At 44.2% G+C, this 24,415-nt stretch overlaps 1 protein-coding gene across 1 annotated transcript; it reads right to left on the bottom strand.

The window, feature by feature from the left end:
* Positions 1-6,522: 6,522 nt before the first annotated feature.
* Positions 6,523-10,601, bottom strand: snai3 (snail family zinc finger 3). The gene is made up of 3 exons (XM_078401786.1): positions 10,437-10,601; positions 8,452-9,090; positions 6,523-6,817 (listed from the first exon to the last, which is right to left on the bottom strand). Exons 1-3 carry the CDS (start codon positions 10,543-10,545, stop codon positions 6,636-6,638), a joined length of 930 nt encoding a protein of 309 aa, XP_078257912.1. The 5' UTR covers positions 10,546-10,601; the 3' UTR covers positions 6,523-6,635.
* Positions 10,602-24,415: the final 13,814 nt, after the last annotated feature.

Below are 24,415 nucleotides of genomic sequence, written 5' to 3'. Positions count from 1 at the left end.
GGGGGGATCTTATTGAAACATATAAGATAATTAGGGGATTGGACACATTAGAGGCAGGAAACATGTTCCCAATGTTGGGGGAGTCCAGAACAAGGGGCCACAGTTTAAGAATAAGGGGTAGGCCATTTAGAACGGAGATGAGGAAGAACTTTTTCAGTCAGAGAGTGGTGAAGGTGTGGAATTCTCTGCCTCAGAAGGCAGTGGAGGCCAGTTCGTTGGATGCTTTCAAGAGAGAGCTGGATAGAGCTCTTAAGGATAGCGGAGTGAGGGGGTATGGGGAGAAGGCAGGAATGGGGTACTGATTGAGAGTGATCAGCCATGATCGCATTGAATGGCGGTGCTGGCTCGAAGGGCTGAATGGCCTACTCCTGCACCTATTGTCTATTGTCTATTGACCCAAAATCTCAGTCTGAAGAAGGGTCTCGACCCGAAACGTCACCCATTCCTTCTCTCCCGAGATGCTGCCTGACCTGCTGAGTTACTCCAGCATTTTGTCAATAAATACCATCGATTTGTACCAGCATCTGCAGTTATTTTCTTAAACAACCTAACAGCACATCTCTGGTATACAGGAGTAGACTGGAAGGCCTTGGTCAAGATTGAACCCAGGTCGCTGGAGCTGTGAGGCAGGTGCACTAACTGTTACACCACTGTGGATACAAGCACTTATTTCCTCCATGAAAAATGTATGAAACATGTTTTGTTTCACTCTTACCCAAGCCCCCTCCCTCACCTCTTTTTTCTGGTATTGACCATCACTTCCTGCTATCACCCACATTCACATTGCTTTTAGTAACTCTCCTGTCTGTTTTGATCTAGTTTTCACCTTTATGCGGTCCATCTCTAACTCTTTACTTCTTTGTGATTTCTCTACCTCTTATCTCCATTTCGGATGTCAGGTTGGTGACCAGGATCCATTACAACCCCACAGACCCCCACCCTGCTTCCTGGGAGGACCCCGTTCCATTCTCCTAGTTCCTCCATCTTCTCTGCATCTGTTTCAATGGTAGTGCCTTTCACGCCAGAGTTTCTGACATGTTTTCCTCTTATCTGAACACAAAATTCTTCCTTGTCGACAGTATTCATTCTATTTCACACACAACTCTGACTTCCCATCCCCCCATTTGCAGAACCAGGATAAAATCCTCTATATCCTCACTTCTCCAGACAAACACAAAATGCTGGAGTACCTCAGCGGGTCAGGCAGCATCTCTGGAGAGAAGGAATAGGTGACGTTTTGGGTCGAGACCCTTCTTCAGACTGATCTCGACCCAAAACATCACCTACTCCTTCTCTCCAGAGATGCTGCCTGGCCCGCTGAGTAACTCCAGCACTTTGTGTCTACCTTCGATTTGAACCAGCATCCGCAGGTTTTACCTGAACACATCACCGTCTCTTCTTCAATCACCGTTCCAAAGTGATCGTTCCCTGCAGGATGATTCTGTCCACTCACCCACATCCGTTCTATTTCCCACGCATACTCTGACGGAACCTGGTCTCTGGCCTCCTTCCAAGTGAGTCACTCCAGCACTCTGTCTTTTATGGCAAACCAGCATCTGCAGCTCCTTGTGGCGACAACTTTGATTTCTCTCCTTCCAGGCAACACTAACAGCTGACAAGCACAATTTTAAAAGTGTGGATGGAGCAGTTCACACACGATGGTTAAAATTATGCAAGGTTATTGTGTACAGCCGCACAAAAGACTGAGATTCATGGCCCTTTTAGTGCATTGGGAACTTGCATGAAGGGCACAGGAAAGAAATCAATGCCCAGTAGCACTGGAAAAAACTGGTGACTCTCGATATAGTGCCACTCAGCAAACTGAATTTCTAGGTGGTTAAAAGATGTCACAGATTTCACACAATTTCATATTCAGCTTTTAAAAAATATATTGTTTTAATTATTCAATTATTATTATTAAAAATGTCTGTCCTTTTTCCCCAAATGATCTAACCTTATTAAAATCGAAGGTATTTATTCACAAAATGCTGGAGTAACTCAGCAGGTCAGGCAGCATCTCAGGAGAGAAGGAATGGGTGATGTTTCGGGTCGAGACCCTTCTTCAGACCTATATTAAAAGTTATCATTAGGCTTTTCGCATGTTTAATGTTTAAAATATATTAGTGGACTCATTTAGACTGCCTTGACCTCTGCAGTAAAACATCAATGGCTCTAGACTTTCCTTCCATCTTCTCTTGGATCATTCTCATTCTGCATCTTATCCAAAAACTACAGCCTAGAACCTGCCTCTCTCTCAAATCAGAAATATGTTGGTGCTCCTGAAGATTCCTGACTGTCACTTGTCTATTTTGTGGTTATCATAGACAGCAGTGTTGCGGGGGAACCTTTACTAGAAGAACTGCAAAACAGTTCAGTGTCGTGATCCCCATCTTCTCGAGGGCTAATAAGGATAGGTGATAACTACTGGCTAGTCAGTGCCACTCATATGCCAACAACTGAATTACAAATAATGTGCAATGCTTAGTGCGCTCACACGCCCAGCTGGGGTGGCACCATGGGCTGAAGATGCTGCCCATTGAAAATAACATTGCCTCAACACACCCCTGCCCATGCAGCAGGGTCAGGCCAAGGCAGACAGGAAGCAGAACAGCTATGGTCACAGCCAGGGATTTCCAGTCCTGAAGAGGTCACATGGTATACATGGTTAGAAGGAACTCATCACATCTGCTACCACCGACACTTTAGAATTTACTTCAGACTTGGGAGAAGCAGCATGGAAACAGGCCCTTCGGCCCACCGAGTTCGTGCCAAGCAGTTGTAACCCCGTACACGCGCACTATCCTACACACTAGGGACAATTTACAGAAACCGATTAACCTACAAACCTGTATGCCTTTGGAGTGTGGGAGGAAACCGGAGCACCTGGAGAAAACCCACAAGGTCACAGGGAGAACGTACAAACTCAGTGCTGACTGCACCCATAGTCAGGATAGAACCCAGGTCTCTGCCGCTGTAAGGCAGCAATTCTACTGCTGCGCCACTGTGCTGGGGTGAAGAACTGGTAGAACATCTTTGAAGTTATTTCCATGCAAAGTGCACATTTCCCCTCTCGCACACACAATCTGTTCACAATTAAGGGTCTACATTGCATAACTGGGAATTGGCATTTCTCAAATTGGGTTAATGACTTCCAACATTACATTAGACCAAAGGTCAGAGGTATGAGACAATCCTAGAGTAGAGATTCCCAGATGGCCAAGGCAAATAAGGGTGCTGTCTATCTGATCCATGTCTAATTTCAGGCTATTACATTGAAACTGAGATGTTAATTTTACATCTGTGTTCAGGATGTTCAGGTGATAGACCTGGTTAGCCTTGGTATATGTGTAGGAAGGAAATACAGGTGCTGGTTTACACCGAGGATGGACACAAAATGCTGGAGTAACTGAGCGAGCCAGGCAGCATCTCTGGAGAGAAGGAATGGGTGATTTTCCGGGTCGAAATAAAGTTCTCGACCAGAAACATCACCCATTCCTTCTCTCCAGAGGCACTATCTGTCCTGCTGAGTTACTCCAGCATTTTGTGTCTATCTTTAGTCTTGGTACATCTTTGGCTCATGTTAAAATGTTCTCAAGAATTCTTCTGTTAAACAGGCATTTTATTGAACTGCTATTATGTTTATATTACCATTATCACATAGTAAAAAACACATGACAAGTTAAATGATGTTTTCACAACATAATATGCAAGAAAAATCACAGCACCATTTATATTTACATTCTGTACAGTATTTGCACATTTTCATTCTCCTTTCATTGAAGCTCCAAGTTTTTTTTGTAAATCTAAAGTCATATTTTTTTAAGCACCATGGACTACATTTATTTCCAATTTTGCTGCCTCAGAAAGTGTGGTAGTTGTTGAGTTGACTTAGATTTGTTGAGGTATAACAATTAGGGTTTTAGTCCAACTTCCAGCATGAGTAGAATGTAGCAAGAACAAAGGCAGTCTTTTGATTACGATTGTAAAGTGAAATATTGGCTTCTTCTCTCCAAAGTGTGCTGGAAAGCACAATCAGAAGTCTGAAGAAGGGTCTCGACCCGAAACGTCACCAATTCCTTCTCTCCAGAGATGCTGCCTGTCCCGCTGAGTTACTCCAGCATTTTGTGTCGAAGCATTCTCGAATCACTTTTCCTTCAGGATAATATAGACAGGAACATTGTGACAGTGTCTGTAAAACAGAACCCCTCCTAGCATTGTTTTTTAATGTAATGTTCCAACTAAATCCTTGTATGTAGGCATTTCAAATGACTAAAGAGTGAACCTAGCCCTGGATTAAAAACCTTACACAGAGTACAGCAGTGTTTGTATGTTGGAATAAAGTGTGCTAGGTAATCAGTTGCAATCCATGGGAAATCTAGATGCAAATTGGCAAAATAAAAGTAACCATCACAAGTATTGAAAGTTAAGTTTTATAAGCTCATGCAAGTTAATAAAAAACGATTCTAATAACCAAACTTAAAACTTGACAGCAAGGTTTCATCTATATTTTATCGCGAGTAAACAGTTCAAATTCATTTTAATGTTTCTTTGTCAGTGGCACATCTATGCCAATAGCTCATTTTAAATTTATTTGTAAATTGCTTATAATTTCTTTGGGACCACCATGAAAAAGCTTCTTAAGATCCTGGGACCAATGTTTTCCATTCCCCTGCCAGCACCATATTTCTCCTTTAAGTAAGATTCCAATTCTACTGGATTATGAGGTACAAGAAACGTCTTCTCAGTTTTGCAAAACTCTGCAAATCTTTTCAAAGAATGGGATATTAACATTACAATTTTCCATACTAACCAGCGGATTGATTTGCTCCTACTGATTTCATGGAATGTTCTAGAGTTTAACATCAACCATGATTAGGCTTTGCACAGTGCCTAAGGTTTAGATGGGGCAAAATTTGAGAGGTGTACACGAGTGTTTTTTGAAATAGTATGTCGATGTCCAACCCGAGAAGGGAACATATTGGACCTTGTATTGGGAGTTGAGCCTGGCCAGGTGACTGGTGTTTCAGTGGAAGAGCATTTTGGGGAATAGTGATCACAACCCCATAATTCTGGAGATTGGTTTGAATAGGGAGAAGGCTGGACCTTGCAGGACGGTACTAAAGTGGAATAAGGCAAACTACAAAATGGTTAGGAAGGAGCCTGGGAGGGTTACAGTGGGAGCAATTGTTACTGGGCAAGTCCACATCCGACATGTGGGAGTTGTTTAAAGATTAGTTGGTCAAAGTCTAGAACCGGCATATTCCAGTTAGGAGGAAGGATAAGGAAGGCAACCAAAGAGGTTGTAAATTTGGTCCAAAAAAAAAAGCATATGCAAGGTTTAAGAGGATGTAATCAGACAGGGCCTTTATGGAATATAGAGAAAGGTTGTAAGAACTCAGGTGCACAATTCGAAGGGCTAAAGGGGGCCATGAAATACCTTTGTTGAGTCAAATTAAAGAAAATCCCAAACTTCTTAAACCTAGATTAAAAACAAGAAGGTAACCAGGGAGAAGGTAGGACTACTCAACGATAAAGAAGGGAATTTATGTTTGGGGTCTAGGTGAGACTGTCGAAGGAGAAGGACATGGTGAGGTCCATGTGAAGAATGCAAGGATGGTTTGAGATTAAAAAGGAGGATGTGTTGAAGCGCTTGAAGAGCATTAAGGTGGATGTTGTCAACATGGATTTTAGTAAGGCATTTGATGAAGTCCCCCATTGAAGGCCCCCAGGACATTAAGATAAACAGGGCTAACGGTGAATTAGTCGTATGGATATAGCTCAACTACAAAAATAGGCGGATAAATGGCAGATGGAGTCTAATCTGAACAAGTGTGAGGTGTTGCACTTTGGGAAGTCAAATGCAAGGGGAAAATATACAATTCATGGCATAACCCTTAGCAACATTGAGGTCCAAGTTCACAACTCCTTGAAAGTGGCAAAACACAAGTAGACAGAGTGGTAAAGAAGGCATATGGCATGCTTGCTTTCATAGGTTGGGACGTTGAGTATAACAATCAGAAAGGCATGATGCAGCTTTATAGGAATTTGGTTGGGCTACATTTAGAGTATTGTGTGCAGTCCTGTTCACCCATTACAGGAAGGTTCTAGAGTTTTAAAGTGAGAGGGGCAAATGGAGATGTGCGAGGCAATTTTTTGTCCATAAAACAGAGGGTGGCAAGTGCCTGCCACATGCTGTGGGGGTGGTGTTATGAAACAGAGGGTGGCAAGTGCCTGTAACAAGCTGTGGGGGTGGTGTTTGTGGCAGATACAATAGCGCTATTTAAGCGACTTGGGATACACATGCAGATTTGCAGGGAATGGATGGATTTGGTCTGAGCAGCATGTTCAACACAGGCATTGTGGGCCAAAGGGCCTCTTGTGCAGTACCACTCTATGTTCCATGGACAAAATGGGCTTTTGTCATAACTAATAGAGTGAACATTGATATTGAACATTAGCCAATTACATCTGCAGGTCTCCATTGGGGTGAAATTATTTTGAGAATTAACAAACCAACCCGTACAGTACTTCTTAACCATTTTCAATTAGATAACGCTAAAATAATAGGCCCTCAACACTTTGCAAAACTCCAGCCTGCTATAACATCAGAATTTAATAATATCACAGCGTTTGCATCAAGGTAAGGGGCAGCATCCGGCTTCCTTGTGTTTGGATAGAAGAGACATTCTGGAGAAAGTCTTTGAGCAGCTCTTGCAATGATATCTCTTCACATCCGAGTGTGTCTGCAGATGTGCTCGTAGGTTGGAGCGGTCTGCAAAAGCCCTGCTGCAGTGTGGACAGGCAAACGGTTTCTCCCCTGCAAAGAGCAAACAATATAAATCAGGTAGGAATGTTCCACATTACCCTTAGCAAGAAGGATGCACGATTTAAAAAGATACCAGGTTATGGACATCACAACGTTGATTTTTTTTTTGACTCAGCAAAATAACCGTATCCCATCCCACAGTAAACCATTGGTACATCTGTGATGGCCCAATCCCCTGTCCTGTTTAACAAATACTTAAATAAACAAAGTAGAATAAAACCTGTGAAATAATTTGCTATTAAATCACTATGAACTGTTTGCTACATCATGCACTTTGTAAAACCATTTGCTTTTGAGTGGCAAATATTTCCAAATCCTAATTTAATTCCGTATACATGTCCATTAAATTAAATTCAATCCAGACAAAATGTCAGTGCTTTACTGTGTCTTGAGCATTTATTATCACCAGTCGGACATCACTAATATTGGAGCTCCATCTTCAGAATGTAGCCAGATGCCTGTGGCAATCATTACAGCAGGTATGTTGCTTGGCTATTGGGCTTGCCTTGAAGATAGCATGGCATGAGAGATCTGTGCTCCTCTGCCAGCTAGCAGTACTTTGGGCAACGTCAATAGTCAAAAACAAAAAACTAAAATCTCAAATTAAGATTCACTCAATGTTTAGCAAATCACAATTGCTGCACCTGCTATGAACTGTGTTACATAATTTAAATGAGGTGCTTGCTATCTATCCTACATGATGATTCACTGCTGGATAATGGTGATCCATGTGGGGAACTTGGAGATATAGTGGCAGTAGGATTGATGAACATAACCGCAATGCCCATTGCTTCAAATACATTATGGTACCAGCAGAGTAATATCATGTAGCATTAACGTACACCAATGTGTTTCTGAGTCTATCTTAGGAAAGGATTACTTTTGTGCAGCAGGCATTGATTGTATAGATTAATCAAGCCAGCAAATGAAAAATAAAGACAAACACAAAAAGCTGGAGTAACTCAGCGGGACAGGCAGCATCTCTGAAGAGAAGGAATGTGTGACGTTTCGGGTCGAGACCCTTCTTCGGACCCAACCTGTCTCGACCTGAAAAAGTCACCTATTCCTTCTCTCCAGAGATGCTGCCTGCCCCACCGTGTTACTCCAGCTTTTTGTGTCTCTCTTCGGTTTAAACCAGCATCTGCAGTTCCTTCTTACACAAATGAAAAAGGTTAAATTTTGCTTTCCTCTTAAGTAAAGGGTTAAACCTGCACTTTATTCGTTTTTTTTCTTATGGAAACCCTGATGCTGAGAATGTGACATTCTCGAAGCACAATAAGTGTGAAGATAACATTTTAATTAATATGTACTTTCTATCCAATCATTTTTTCCTCCCCAGTGTTTAGCTTCAGGGAAGCCCTTTGTCAGACGTTATGTATGAGCCACACAGCGAGTGCTGTGGGCAATTTTGCTTTCAGGCAGGGATGCAAGTGGGAGGGAGGGAGGGAGGGAGGGGAGGCGGGCGACGGTGCTGGCAGTGAAACAGACATCACTGCTGCGCCTCCGTCCTATTCTGATCCTCATTTCCATTGATGAACTTTTCAGCAGGTCACTGAATAATCAGCAGTGGGAACCTGGTGGTTTTTCAACCCTCTCCCTGACCGGAATGTTGTATTTGTACTTACCGGTATGTGTTCTGATGTGTCCCTGCAGGAGCCATGGTCTAGAGAAGGCTTTGCCACAGATTTTGCAGACACAGGGCAGAGTGTGAGTTCTTATGTGCATCTTCAATGCACCCAGGCTGACGTACTCCTTATCACAATACTTGCAGTTAAAATATTTTGTCGTCTGTGATTCACAATGCAGCTGTCTGTGTTTAGAAAGACCAGATGAAGTATTGTATGCCTTGTGACAATGAAAACACTCAAACCTCTCCAGGATTGCTTCGGCAGCACTTTCAACCCCAAGGATTTTCTCCTCTGTGTCACCATCTCCTTTAAATGTGCCATTGTTTGTCTCTCTTCTCTTGGCTCTTTTGGAAAGGGACAGGCTGAGGTCATTCACAGTGTTCCTTAGTGGGGTGTTGCTGTCCCTGACAGCTCGACATTCCTTCACACTGATCTCCAGGCTTGGCTGGCTGCTGAATGATGTTTCTGTTCCAATCTCAGCATCCAGGGGCAGGGGCAGGGGCAGGCACATTCGGAGACTGATCGGAGCCCTGTCCCACAGTGCGGGTGGGTCACAACCGATGGGGGCGAGAACTTCAGGCTGTGCCATCAGTGGAAATGTCAACTCCTCATATAAATATGGCAAAATGGCCGAGGCTGAAAAGAAAGCAGATTCACAACTCGTACAAGTTGATAAGAAATACTGGCTGATGAAGCATGAAAGAGGATTGCCTTATCCATAACAAACAACCAGAACAAATAATATTTCACCTAATCGTTGTGTTTAAACAAGTTTTCCAGTCCCAGCAATGTAGTATTTTTAAATGAATGGGAGTGAGTCATCTTTAACAGGTAAAAATAGAGAATACAGAAGCACAGTAGTAGGATTCTTTGTGCTAACTAAACACTTTTCTCAAGAGGAAATCGATGGCCATTGAAAGATCGAATCAAATGCTGTTTGTCAATTTCTTTCAACCCTGAATATCTTTACAAAGGGAATGAAAATGTCCACCACTCGTTATTTTCATGCATAATATGCACATTTGTGCCAAACAGCTAACTCCCTTTGTCATTCACACTTCCACCACCACCGTCCCCTTGCAATTAAGCTATACCAATGCAAAAAAAAAACAGGCCTCCCTTTTGTGAGGTGAAAACCCTGGTCAATTAGCAAAAATTCTACAGGAAATGATTCACTCAAACTAAGAGACCAACGTCCCTCTGAATGGGTCCCCACAAGTTAAAGGGGAAGTCTAGTATGGAACACGAAACAAGCCACTAAAAATAAACGACACAGGGGACTTCTGAAGAAAGAAGTTTGCTTTACAGTAACGTGTATTTATTTATTTTTTTAGTTGGGGGGGAGGGCGGCAAAACAGAATACTTGAGAAAGCAGCCCAAACATGCCTGTTGCTTATACCAGCCTGGTGTTGCAGGGCGATCCTGTGAACAAGAATTGGGGACCCGCCTGCAAGGCGATGCACCTGCTGAGCCTGGCGCTTTATCTTGCAAACCGCGCTGTGAAAACTATCTGCTCAGTGATTCTACCTGGCAGAGTTTACCCTTCGGTTGTGACGGGTTGCAAAAAGACTGCTGCCTGACCTGCTGAGTTACTCCAGCATTTTGTGAATGAATGCACCAATATCAAGACGGGGCTATTGCACTTTTTAAAGAAATGGACAAAGTAAATTGGAACATTCTGTCTCAACAACTTACATTATAAACAACAACAACATTATACTCCAAACTAAATGTTTAAGAGTGAAAGAAATACAGTTTATTTGCACAGCTAAAAATACTCACTGTGATGGATGTTTCTTTTGTTTGGTGTTAGTTTATGATTGTATGTGTTATTGCATTATTATTGATTAAATCTTATTGGTCTTATTGTTGAACTGCGGGTAATCTTTCATTTCACTGCACATTTATGTGTATGTGACAAATAAACGACTATTGACTAATGAACAATGTAAAAGAGAAACCACTGCCAGTGGCGTTCTTACCATTCTGGATCTCCAGCTGACTGTAGTTGGGCTTCTTGGTGCTGCAGTGTTTCTTCACCAGGAACGAGCGGGGCATGGCTGTGTATTCCCCTTCTCCCCCCGAGAGCATTCAGCCTGAAGAAGTGTGCTCCCGAAGCCCCGCTCTGCCCCAGCTCGGGTCTCAAGACGGGAGAAGTTCAAATAATGACAGGAATAACCAGTGCACCAGTGGAACAAGTGCAGCGAGTCAGCAGCCCGCCCCTCGCATTCCTCAACGTGGAAACTATCTGGACAGCAGGTGCCAGCGGCCAGACCTTGTGAACATGGACCCAATTACACACACAGCCCTACCACGCCAGGAGGAGCTAGCTAGCTAGCTAGCGCCTGTCCATCTGCCCACCCCGCACCACAGGTGGATCTCAGACCCACAGGCACAACCCGGGCGGGACGTGGTAACGGGACCCTGCTCCAGCACACACACACACACACACACACACACACACACACACGACAGGTGTCCAGGGCCCAGAGTGTTTTAGTGCCGGGAATGTGTGGGGAGGGACTGCAGGTGCTGGTGTACACCGAGGGCAGACACACAACGCTGGAGTACCTCCAGCGGGACAGGCAGCATCTGTGGAGAGAAGGAATGGGCGACGATTCGGGTCCAGACCCTTCTTCAGACTGACAAACTTCAGTCTATCCTCGGTGTTTTATTGTCATGTGTCCCTGGGAGAACAACGACATTCCTACTTGCAGCAGAACAATAGAATATGGACATCAGTCTGAAGAAGGGTCTCGACCCAAAACGTCACCCATTCCTTCTCTCCTGAGATGCTGCCTGACCCGCTGAGTTACTCCAACATTTTGTGAATAAATACCTTCGATTTGTACCATCATCTGCAGTTATATTCTTTTACGAATATGTAAACATAGTACACTGCAAACAAGATGATAAAGGAGAAAGAAAAGTTCAGTGTGTGTGTATGTACATACACACACCCACACACATATATATTCTATACATGTGTGTCTATCTTATATATATATCTAAGCTGGAGTAACTCACTAGGTCAGTCAGCATCTCTGGAGAAAGAGAAAAGTATATATACATATACACACACACACACATGTTCTATACATGTGTGTCTATCTTATATATATATATATATATATATATATATAAGCTGGAGTAACTCACTGGGTCAGTCAGCATCTCTGGAGAAAGAGAAAAGTATATATACATATATACACACACACATAAAAACTAACAATAATAGTGCAAAAAGACAAATCAGCATATTCTGTGTTTAATCATCTCATCAGTCTGAAGAAGAGTCTGGACCTAAAACATCACCTGGTCTTTTCCCTGCATAGATGCTGCCTGGCCTGCTGAGTTCCTTCAGCACTTCGTTTCCTGTTCCGTATTTTATATATTTAAAAAAAATTGTTCTTTGGTTGAGTCTAGTTTAGTTTATCGTCACTTGTACCGAGGTGCAGTGAAAAGCTTTTGTTGCGCGTTAACTGGTCAGCAGAAAGACAATACATGATTACAATCGAGTCATTCAAAGTGCACAGATACATGACAACGGGAATAATGTGAATAACGTTTAATGAATGGATGAAATATATTTTCAATGCTTTTGGAAGGTATTTATATATTTTGACTAGTTTTGTTTTACAGGTAGTGTAAGAAAATAACTGCAGATGCTGGTACAAATCGAAGGTATTTATTCACAACATGCTGGAGTAACTCAGCAGGTCAGGCAGCATCTCAGGAGAGAAGGAATGGGCGATAGTTCCTCTGTCCCTCTCTTCCCCTCCCCCTTCCCAGTTCTCCCTCTATCTTCCTGTCTCCACCTATATCCTTCCTTTGTCCCGCCCCCCTGACATCAGTCTGAAGAAGGGTCTCGACCCGAAACGTCACCCATTCCTTCTCTCCTGAGATGCTGCCTGACCTGCTGAGTTATTCCAGCATTTTGTGAATAAGTTTTCTTTTACATATCATTTTGTAGATACTTGCATACGTATAATAAAAATAGATCTGCTAAAGATAGCTACAACGAAATAAAGTGCTGCAAGATCATTAGAGTCATAGAATGATCGTCATCTAATGATGAAATAGGCCAGTTCGCCCAGCATGCACATGCTAACCAAGATGCCTATCCACGCTCACCCCCCCCCCATGTGTTTGACCCATATCCTACGAAACGTTTCCTCTCCATGCACCTGTCCAAATGTCTTTTAAATGTTTTTATAGCTGCCTCAACAACTTTGTCTAGCTGTTCATCCAGTAAACATACAACCATCTGTGTCACAGCCCTGTTAATCTTAGGTGTGCCTGTACCACCAGTCACCGTAGCTGATGCTCAGTTCTGAGAGTGAACCCATGGACAGCAACTGGCCTGGATGGATTCCCTCAGCACTTGCTGAGACCAGGTGGCAGGAGTATTCACAGACATCTTTGATCGCTCACGACTCCATCCCGAGGACCCCACTACTTCAAGAAGACCACCATCATCCCGGCACCAACAAAAAGCAAGGTAGAGTGCCTTAATGACTGCTGTCCAGTGGCCCCGACACCCACCATCATGAAGTGCTTTGAGAGATGGCGATGATGCACATTAACTCCAGCCTCGCAGCCAGCCTTGGTCCACTTCACTTTGGTTGCCATCGCAACGTCCACAGTAGATGCCATTCACCAGCTTGAACCTCTTTTCTGATACTTCTAGGCAACACGAACACCTATGTCAGACTTCTAAATGGACATATAGGGTCAGGGAAGGGTCCCTTTCTCCTGACAGTCTGAAGAAGGGTTTCAACTCGAAATGTCACCTGTTCCTTTTCTCTAGAGATGCTGCCTGTCCCGCCGAGTTACTCCTGCATTTTGTGTTTATCCGGTTTAAATCAGCAACTGCACTTCCTTCACACACATTCAGACTTCTATATGTTGACTGGTGCTCTGCTTTCAACACCATAATCCCATTCAAACTCACCTCTAAAGCCCTGGAGCTGGGAGTCAGCACTCCCATCTGCCTTGACTTTCTGACCCATACACTATCATCAGTGAGGATAGATGACAATAATCCTCCACAATGATCCTCATACAGGTGCCCCACATGGATGCGTTCCAGCCACTTACTATACTCACCTACACACTCACTGTGCCGCCAAATTCTGCTCTCACACCATCGACACGTTTGCAATGGCCAAGATTTCAAACAATGTCAAGGCAGAGTACAGGAAGGAAATGGAGAGCTTGGTGTCAAGACAACAACCTCTCCCTCGATGTCAGCAAAATGAGGGAGGTGGCTACTGAGGTCAGGAAGCAGGGTGGAGTACATGCCCCAATCAGCGTCAATGGTGCCAAAGTGGAAATGGTTGAGAGCTTCAAGTTCCTCAGCATAAACATCGCCAACAATCTGCCCTGCACCAACCACAATGAAGCCACAGCCAAAACAAACACACCCATGCCTCTACTTCCTCAGAAGACTAAGGAAATTCAGCGTGTCCCAATGACTCTCACCAATTTCTGCAGATGCACTGTGGAAAGCATACTATCGGGTTCCATCACAGCTTGGTTTTGGAACAACTCTGCCCAGGAATAGGAGAGAGGTAGATGTAGCCCAGTCCATCACACTGACGATACTGCACCACCGACACTTCATGCTGTCTCGGGACCTCTTTTCACCCTGGTTATTTCTTTTTCCCTCCACTCTCTGTGGGCAGCAACTATAAAAGTTTGAAAGCATTTCCCACCAGACTCAGGAACAGCCTTCTCCCCTCCGTTATCAGGCTTTTGAACGGTTCTGCCATAAGCTAGGGTATAGTCCCAATCCTCTAACCTACCTCATTGCGTACATTGGACTTTTTTTCTGGAATTGTAACACTTCAATACTGAAAAACAATATTCTACACTCTGGTATTTTCTATTTGTTGCATTTATGCAAGGCTTGGTTGTACATGGTACAATATTACCTGATGTAATAGGATAGCACATAAACTAAAGCTTTTCACGGTGTCTTGGTACACATTACAATAATAAACCAATAAAAAGTTGCCCTTCAGATTCTGATTTAATCTTTGCCCTCTTTGCCTATGCACTCTAGTTCCTGATTCCTCAACCTTGGGAAAAATAATATGTGCATTCGCGTTATTTGCAGTAAGCCCCTCGTGATTTTACACACTGCTCAGTGTGCCCCTCGTGATTTTACACACTGCTTAACATTGCTCAGTCTCCTACCCTCCAAGGAATAAAGCAATAGCCTGCCCCACCATTCAAAACCCTAATCCTAATCACAATGCATTTTGAGTCCTGACCACGTGCTTGTAAATCTTTTTGCACTCTTTCTAGCTCAATGGCTAAGTGCTATCTCATCAATGTCTTGTACAACTGCAACATATCATCCCAGCTTCTATATTGAATGGGCCACATGTCAAAAGGCCTTTTCACCTCCCTGTCTACTTGTGACACATTCTTAGGATATGTAAATGTCGCCCTAGGTCCCTCTGTTATATAGCATTCCCCAGGGCTCTACTGTTCACTGTGAAAGTCCTACCCTCGTTGCAACACATCACACATATGTAGAATATATGACAGTGCCACAGAGGACTGCGTTCGATCCTGACTTCGGGTGGTGCAATCTGTGGGGAGTTTGCATATAAATTTAGATCTTTGCAGTCTCCCTTTGACTGCCTGGGTTTACTCCGGGAGCTTTGGTTTCTACCCTTATCCTAAAGGCATGCGAGTTTGTGACATAATTGGTCTCTGTACATTGCTCTGAGTGGATGTGAAAGTAGGTTGACATAGATCTGGTGTGAATGGGAGATTGATGGTCAGCATGGACTTGATGGGCTGAACGGTCTGTTCCACACTATATCTCTAAACCAAACTAAATTAAGTAGGTGCCTGGCCCAAGTATTTCCGGTATTTTGTGGACTTATTTCAGAATTTCAGCCCCTGCAATGTTTTGCTATTTGATTGCTGCTCAAGTCTGTTTTCTGCTTTGTTTGGAATCCACGCACAACCATTGCCCTTTACCGCAATAAGCTCCACGTACTGTGTTATTGGAATAGAAGTATCTGAACACTTCAGATGATTAGGTAGTTGTAGACTATTTTAGAGAATACAGTAAACCCTCGACATAATGGACCTAAGGGAAAGGAATGGTATCCGTTATTGCCGATTGTCCGTTATAACCAAGTAAGGGATTATCATTGTAGATGCAAACAACTGCAGGTGCTGGTTAATGCACAAAAGACACAAGGTGCTGGAGTAACTCAGCATGCCATGCATCATCTCAAGAGAACATGGATTCGTGATGTTTTGGGTCGGGGCCCTTCTTCAGATTCTTGGTTTGTTATTGGGATTGGGATTGAGGTGAGTCAACGGCCGTGGCTTGCTGTCTCCGCGGGAGAGGCGTGGATCGGCGGATCATTGGTTGCAGGTAAAGGTTGATGGTGATGCTGGCAATGGCAGCGGTGGCAGGCGTGGCCTGAGAGTGGCTGGGGTGGTGAAATGGGCTGGGATGGCCCCGGCAGCCCAGCCTGGCAGCGACGCTCGGTAGGTCAGTCCACTATAACCAAAATCCGTTATAAAGAGGTCCGTAAAAACGAGGGCTTATTGTACTAATGTCTTATGACCAACAATGTAGAGCTATGGCAGAAAATGCATCTGTAGAAAGAGAAACAGTCATCAATTACGATTGAAGACCTTCAAACCATTGCTCCCATGATCCATGGATCCGAGGGGATATGAGTTTAATTACAGAAATCATATTAGCCATTGAACACTACAAAACGTAAAAGTTGGATTTAATAGACCAAAAAGTATGAAACTTTGGACAACTCTCTTGAATTAGAGACACTGGTCTTTGGCACATTGAACCTGGTAAGAGGTCAGTTTGTAAGAAAAGAGGGCCATAAAAATCATGTCGTTTTATTAACCTCGGACAGCTGTTTCACTAGAGTTGAACCATAAACTGCAATGTAAGACAACTGCATGAGCAGTGTGCCAAAATGTCTCTCTCTAGAATGTGTTTTATCCATATATGCTACACATAGTTAAGACATTGGTTATGCACTTGAGAAGAATTTGGATATTATGGATATAGGAGCCATTTTGTGTTTATTAGTTATTTTGGTATATTATTATATTACTTTGTATCCTGCTGTATTATTTTTGGACACCAAGAGGTTAATACTATGCTTTTGTATATGAAGTGGGTGGATCCAAGGGAGGAGTCTCATCATGAGTATAACTTGCCCAGTACTGACATAATGCTTCACTGACAATAAAGAACCTGCCGATATAAGGTTAGCAGGCCATACAAGTCAAGCCTACTAAAACATAAGGTTTTAGTCAGTAACAGGATAGAAAGGAGTGTCAGTGAGAAACTAAGTTCTTACTACAAACAAACAAGTTAACGACGGGAGATATACTAATCTGTTTTGTATTTTGCTTCGATAAACGACTAACTAACGGCCACGTCGTGAAGATCTCTTTGTTGTTATTATTTGAGTCAAGAACCACCGCTCCCATTTTCTTCGTCAAACGATAAGCTTTGGGGCTTTATAAGGAAGCATAAAGCTGACCGCTGCAATGGAAATACCATATATAATGTATATACTGAACTTATTGGTAATATGTAAATCAGTATCATTGGGATTTATGTCTACCTATCTTTATCTGACATTCCTCACTCCAGATGATCAGGATCCCGTTGTAATATTTGATAAGCTTCTTCATGGTTTACAATATCACCTATTTTAGCATCATCTGCAAACTTACTAACTATGCCCTGTACATTCTCATCCAAATCGTTGATGTAGATGACAAGCAGAAAATGGGTCCAACACTGATCCCTGAGACATTCCACTAATCACGGACCTCCAGTCCGAAAAATAGCTTTCCACCACCATCCTCTGCTTTGTATTATAAAGTCCAATATGTACCCAATAAATCAGCTCTCTCTGCAACCTTCTGGATCCAATGCGATCTAACCTTCCAGAGCAGCCTACCATGAGGAACCTTAAGAAAGACCTTGCCAAAGTCCACATAGGGTGGCATGGTGGCGCAGTGGTGGAGATGCTACCTTACAGCTCCAGAGACCCGTGTTCGATGCCAACTGTCTGTACGGAGTTTGTACGTACTCCTTTTGACTGCGTTGGATGGCAGGAATGTGGTTGTTTAGCCCCCACTGTTTTCTGTTCCAACATTCTTACATGAAGCTAAACATGAACTGTAGCCAAATAAAAATCTATGACAGATAGAACTGGGCAGATGGTTTCTACGGGTGAGACTAAAAGCAGATTTTTCAACATTATCTCGTGCTTTTGAAGAAAACCCACACTTGATCAGGTGTATCCAAAGTGTGCCACTTATGTTTGGTGCTACAGTTTGGTGTCCCATCAACAACTGGCCTCTTCCAAGCAACATGTAAAAACATGCAGTGAAAATGTAAACAACTGCTTGAAAGGTTCACTAGCAATCTTTTTTTAACTTAATAAGCCTTGTGCCTTAAGAAGCTCTTTCCTAAAGATTGGTGAGGACAGGGCCGTTTTTACAGCATTATGGGCCCCCGGGCAAAGCAGTGTACTGGGGCCCCTACCTTTACTCTCCCCCACCCCCCTTTCCCTACCAGCCCCCCCTGTCGTGCCGGCGAAAAGCACTTACCGAAAAGCACTTAGCGATGGACTTAGGGTGCTACATTGTTGCGAAAAGCACTTACAGATCGCTGTGAGAAGCACTTAGTGACCGAAAATGTTGCGAAAAAAGCACTTATTGAACCTACATTTTTAAAGTAGTATTTATTTATTGCAAGTCACTTAACATACACAGATCAGCATGGGGCCCCTATCCTCGTGGGCCCCCGGGCAAGTGCCCATCAGGCCCATGCGTTAAGATGGCCCTGGGTGAGGAGGCTTATTTGATAGGCAGATAGTTGAACAAAAGTCAGAGATGAAAGGACAGAAGGTGTGAGACAAGAGTATTGAACAGTTGCGGATTGTGAAGCTAGAAGAAGGAATGTAGGTGGAATGGGAGTGGGGAAATAGGTGCAAATTGGGAAGGGGATTGGGAGGAGGGAGGGGAGTTATACGGGGAAAGAAGGGAGAGGAGGAGGGTTAAGTAGTTACCACAAATTGAAGAATTCAATGTTCTTACCATTGGCCCAGGCCAGAATGGTCAGTTCCTGAGATTCTGCCGGCCTTGGTGCACCCTGCTTTAGTGTTTGGCGAAATGGTTGCCAAATCTGCACTTGGTCTCGCCAATGTATAGGCGGCCACATCACGAACAATAGGTGAGATGCAGTAGGTGAGACTAGACAAGGTGCACATAAACCTTAGTTTCATCTGGAAGAACTGTCTGGGTCCCTAGATGGAAATGAGGGAGGTGGTATAGGGACAAGTGCTACATCTCCTGTGATTGACGGGTTAAATGCCTGGGTAGGGGGGTTCATTTGGGCAGGAAGGGATGAGTGAACCAAGGAGTTGCAGAGGGAGTGGTCTCTGCAAAAGGTGGAAATGGGTAGGGATGAAAAGATGTGACTGATGATGGGATCATGTTGGAGGTGGCGGAAATGTCGGAGGATGATGTGTTGGATGCGAAGGCTGGTGGAGTGAAGGTGAGGACCAGGGGAACTCTATCCTTGTTCCATCTGGGTGGGAGGGGGAGCAAGAATAGAACCATCGGACGCAGAGGACATGCGGTGAGAGATCCATCCATGACAGCAGGGGTGAAACTACATTTACTAAAGAACGAGGACATCCCTCACTGAGGAATGGAAGCCTTCGTCTTGGGAACAGATGCGACGGAAAGCTAATGAAATCAATGAGTCCTGCACGGGGCGATGGATGCGGTCGTTGATGTAGTGGGGAAGGAGTTGAGGGACGGTGTCAGTGTACATGTGGAACAACGGCTGTTCAATGTCATCGACATTGCATACATGCATTGCAGGCAGCATAGCTGGGCCCTTGGCTACATCTTGGAGAAAGTGAGTGAAGTCAAAGGAGAATTTGTTGAGGGTGAGGATAAGTTCCACCAGGTGTTATTAGGAGTGTGTCAGTAGAGGGAAATGGATTGGCTCTCTGGTCAAGGAAGAATCGATCGTCTTTGAGACATTCCTGGTGGGGGGATGGAGGTGTAGAGGGACTGGGTGTCTATGGTCAAGAAGAGGTAAAGGGGGCCAAGAAACTAAAAGTTGTTGAAGAGGTGAAGGGCATGTGAGGTGTCTCGGATGTGACAAGGGATAAGGGGGCGTGGCTGTGTTCTGCAGCTGCGGCTCACCGGCAGTCTCTCTGTTTTTTTTGTTGTTTTTTTGTCATTTCGTCGTTAAATGTACGTTTTGTTTTATTTTTAACTCTGTGTATGTGGGGGTGTGGTGGGGGGGTTGGGGGAAACCTTTTTTCAAATCTCCTCCTCAACGGAGATGCGACCTTTACCGTGTCGTATCTCCGTTCGCGCTACGGCCTAACATTGTGGAGTCGGCGGCCTCCAGCTGGGATCGACCTCAAAGACTCCGGTCGCAGGGCCTGGACTTACCATCTCGGAGGCTTCGGCCGTGGGCCCTGCAGACCGCAACATCGGGAGTTCGCAGGTCCCTGGCTGGCGACTGGTTTTTGGGAGCTCCAGCCGTAGCAGCTTCGACCGCCCCGAAGCGCGAGGTACGATCGACCCGCCCGCAGGCCCTTCATCGCCCTGCGTGGCTCAGCCGCAGCACTTTCCATCGCCCGGTGGGGGCTCAGGACCTTAATCGGCCTGCTCGGCTCGGCCCTGGGACTTTCCATCGCCCAGTGGGGGCTCAGGACTTTCATCGGCCTGCTCGGCTCGGCCCTGGGACTTTCCATCGCCCGGTGGGGGCTTCAAAAAGTTGGGAGCCTCGATCACCTCGTGGCACCACGGGAGAAGAATGAGGAGGAGATAAGACTTTGCCTTCCATCACAGTGAGGGTGTGCCTAGAGCAATCACTGTGTTGGCTGTTTTGTGTAAAAAATTATATCTGTGTGTCTTGTGCTTTTTAATGTCTACTGCCGGACCCTGACGTGAGAGGACGCTGGCGTTGTTTATTCGCCGCTTTTCCGTCAGGATAGTTTGTCTGTTTGTTTCTATGTTAATTGTTTTTGTAAAGCGCTTTGAGCATGCGATAAGGCGCTATATAAAATAAATGAATTATTATTATTATTATTATTAGGGGGGGATGGGATGGAATCAAGGTATTTGGAGTTGTGGTCAATGGGGCAGGACTAGGCAGAGACAATGGGTCTGCCAGGTCAGTCCTGTTTGTGGATTTTGGGAAGGGGATTGAAACATGCAGTGTAGGGCTGGGGAATGATAGGCCGTGGAGGGAAGATCGCTAGAGGTGATGGGATCAGGAACAATCTGGGAGATGATGGCCTGGTATTTGACTATGGGGTCATAGTCAAAGGGTAGGGGCAGGTGTTATCCAAACAAAATGACTGTTATCATATTAGTTATGCAAGGCTTAATCTTGTCAACTGTGTCAGGGTTATTCTTTTATTTGGTTTGGCTGCAGCATCTATCTTTGACAAAGAGGTAACATAGAAACATAAAAAATAGGTGGAGGAGGCCATTTGGCCCTTCGAGCCAGCACCGCCATTCATTGTGATCATGGCTGATCATCCGCAATCAGTAACCCGTGCCTGCCTTCTCCCCATATCCCTTGATTCCACTCGCCCCTAGAGCTCTAACTCTTTTAGATTCATCCAGTGAATTGGCCTCCACTGCCTTCTGTGGCAGAGAATTCCACAAATTCACAACTCTCTAGGTGAAAAGGTTTCTTCTCGCCTCAGGTAGGTTGGTTTAATAAAATTTAATGTATAGTCCCTCCCAACTTGACAAGGGGAATGGAAGAGTCCAGCCAGTGATTTTGTTTTATAAAGAAGTTGAGGCTCCCAGAGTGGTGGCTAATATCATCCCTCAGCGAAAAAGTGGTTAGTCTGCATGAGAACCTGTGGTGAAAATTGGTGGGTTGCATTTGGCTTCTGAATAGACATTGGGAATACAGACTCTATAAATAAATGCAAGTACTTTTTAGCAGCTGCTTATTTCAAAGGTGAACAATATATCACCCCAGTATTGGCTCTCTGACGGCATGGTGGCGCAGCGGTAGAGTTGCTGCCTTACAGCGAATGCAGCGCCGGAGACCTGGGTTCGATGGAGACCTGGGTTCGATCCCGACTACAGGTGCTGTCCGTACGGAGTTTTGTATGTTCTCCCCGTGACCTGCGTGGGTTTTCTCCAAGATTCGGGTAGGATATTGCTTGGTAAATGTAGAAATTGTCCCTAGTGGGTATAGGATAGTGTTAATGTCGCTGGTCGGCGCGGACCTGGTGGGCTGAAAGGGCCTATTTCCGTGCTGTATCTCTAAACTAAACTATTAAACTAAAACATATCGTGCCTTCTTACTCCAGGAGTAGTTACATGTAATTGAGGAATGACTACCTTAGATTGTCATTGAATTGGACATTACTGCCCAAGTTTTTTAAGTTTCAGGTTTGAATCTAATATTTAATTTTTGAATGAAAAACTTTTAAGCATTGAAAGAGTTTTTGGGATATTTCAAATATGTTAAGAGGATGTCATCAATGCATGTATTAATTTGAACACGATAGTTTGAATAGTAAGCTCAGAGCAGAGTATCTCATCTGACAAGACATTTTACAACTTTCTGGACCTAATATTGAATGTAACAATTTTAGCTTTTAGCAACCTTGACAAGTGTCAGCATAACTTTACCTTGATTGGTCAAGTTTCTGTTTGTTTATATCCTTCCGTTCCAATTAGGAGTTGTTAAAGTCATTGTTACTTTGGTCCACATCCTACCACATTCAAGGGGTGCAGTCTCAGAAACGCCAATTCACCCCTTTAGCTTTTGACTTTGAATTAGTTTTTAAATATTATGTGCGTAATTATGGTAGACACAAAAAGCTGGAGTAACTCAGCGGGTCAGGCAGCATCTCAGGAGAGAAAGGAATGGGTGACATTGCAGGTCGAGACCCTTCTTCAGACTGATGTCAGGGGAGGGGGCGGGTCCCGGGCGGGTCCCGCCCCCTCCCCTGACATCAGTCTGAAGAAGGGTCTCGACCTGAAACATCACACATTCCTTCTCTCCTGAGATGCTGCCTGACCCGCTGAGTTACTCCAGCTTTTTGTGCCTACCTTCGATTTAAACCAGCATCTGCAGTTATTTTCCTGTACGTAATTATGATTCTTCTGACTGATTGTGGTGGTGGGGGAAGAAACCAGGAGATGCAGGATAAAGTTTGGCAAATGATGAGACCTCAGCTCTATGCACCTATCACTTGCCAAGCTTCGTCTGTCCTCCCCCCCCCCCCCCCCCCCCACTACCCAATCAGCCTGGAGGCTCACGACCCAAAACGTCACCTATCAATGTTTGCCAGAGATGACCCTCTGAGTTACTCCAGTACATTGTGCAAACATGTGACAGCACAGTGGTAGAGCTACTGCCTTACGGTGCCAGGGACCCGGGTTCGATCCTGACTGCAGGTGCCAGTCTGTATGGAGTTTGTACGCCCTCCTGGTGACCCCATTTTCTCCGAGATCTTCAGTTTCCTCCCACACTCCAAAGACGTACTGGTTTGTAGGTTAATTGGCTTGGTGAAATGTAAAGTTGTCCCTAGTGTGTGTAGAATAGTGTTAATGTGCGGGGATTGCCCATGTGCGGACTTGGTGGGCCGAATGGCCTGTTTCCGCACTGAATCTCAAAAACTAAAAATAAATGTCATGATTCTTTATTCCTACTCTGAAACCATGATCTCTGAATTCCTCCCTTTTCTCATCATCACGTTGCCCTTCAATGAAGGCTGTGAAAAATACCAGGATTTAACCTCAGCATCAGGGTTACTTCACCATCTCTCAATGCCTCCATGATCTCAACATCTTCATACTGCTTGATTGAAATTTAACACTGCATATGAAAGGTTCCATCAATATTGGGAAGACCACAGTTGCATTCCTCAGTTGTCACTACAGGCTCCATTCCATCACAAGTGCATCCATCCTGCCTGACAATGACAGAGACAAATACACATTTGCATACTTGTAATTGATTCTACGTTGAGCTTTGGCCATATACTTGCAATCATAAAACATGCTTTCATTTCATGTTCATAAGTGATAGGATCAGAATGAGGAAATTCGGCCCATCGTCTACTCCGCCATTCAATCATGCCTGATCTCGCTTTCTCTCTCAACCTCATTCTCCTGACTTCTTCCCCCAAACCCCTGACACCTGTAGTAATCAAGAATCTATCTCTGCCTTAAAAAAATAATATCCATTGACTTGGCCTCCACAGCCTTCTGTGGCAATTAATTTCAGATTCACCACCCTCTGCCTAAAGAAATATGGCGTTGTAATATTGTCCAACTCTGCTCTTCTGCATTTGAATCCCTTATTCATACTTTTATCATCTCACATGCTGCTGGTGGGTTAATTGGAATGTAAATTGGCCCTTTGAATTGTAAATTGCAAAAGAACCAAAGAGGAGTTGATGTGAATGTGAGAGTGAATGCACTGTAGATCTGCATGGGGGATGGGAATGAGAGCCTCCATGTGCCACAAGTAACAGGCTATTACCTACAAACTTGGTTATCCAAAACCCTGCGGTCTGTTCTGATGGAAAGTTACTGATATAAAGCATTAATTGCATTTCTTTCTCCATAGATGCTGCCTAGTTTAGTCAGAATTTCCATTGTTTTCGTTTACAGTCTCAAGTTAGGTTCATTTATCTTCCGTCCACTCACCGGTTCCTGTTGAGCAAAGCCTGAAATTTAAAAGCCCCCACTTAGTTTTAACTTTCTCTCACGGCATCAATCTTCCACAACCCTGTATTCGCCTTCAACCATCCAAATGTTTGTAAATCTGACCACTTGGGATTTCTTAACATTACAAGCTCTCCCAGGGGGTGGGGGTGATGCCTTTAGCAGTCAACCCCACAGTAACAGACTCTGTTCTCAGTTCGTG

This window comes from Rhinoraja longicauda, chromosome 6 (assembly GCF_053455715.1).
Source record: "Rhinoraja longicauda isolate Sanriku21f chromosome 6, sRhiLon1.1, whole genome shotgun sequence".
Classification (NCBI taxonomy): Eukaryota; Metazoa; Chordata; class Chondrichthyes; order Rajiformes; family Arhynchobatidae; genus Rhinoraja; species Rhinoraja longicauda.
The sequence above is the reverse complement of the archived record's forward strand: the minus strand, read 5'-3'. Positions and strand labels throughout refer to the sequence as shown.

Coding starts and splice junctions, on each gene's coding strand:
- snai3 (XM_078401786.1), bottom strand. CDS start 10,545: ATGCTCTCGGGGGGAGAAGGGGAATACACAGCCATGCCCCGCTCGTTC. Junction 9,091..10,436: donor TCAGCTGGAGATCCAGAATG/GTAAGAACGCCA, acceptor CTTTCTTTTCAG/CCTCGGCCATTTTGCCATAT. Junction 6,818..8,451: donor ACACATCAGAACACATACCG/GTAAGTACAAAT, acceptor TGCTCTTTGCAG/GGGAGAAACCGTTTGCCTGT.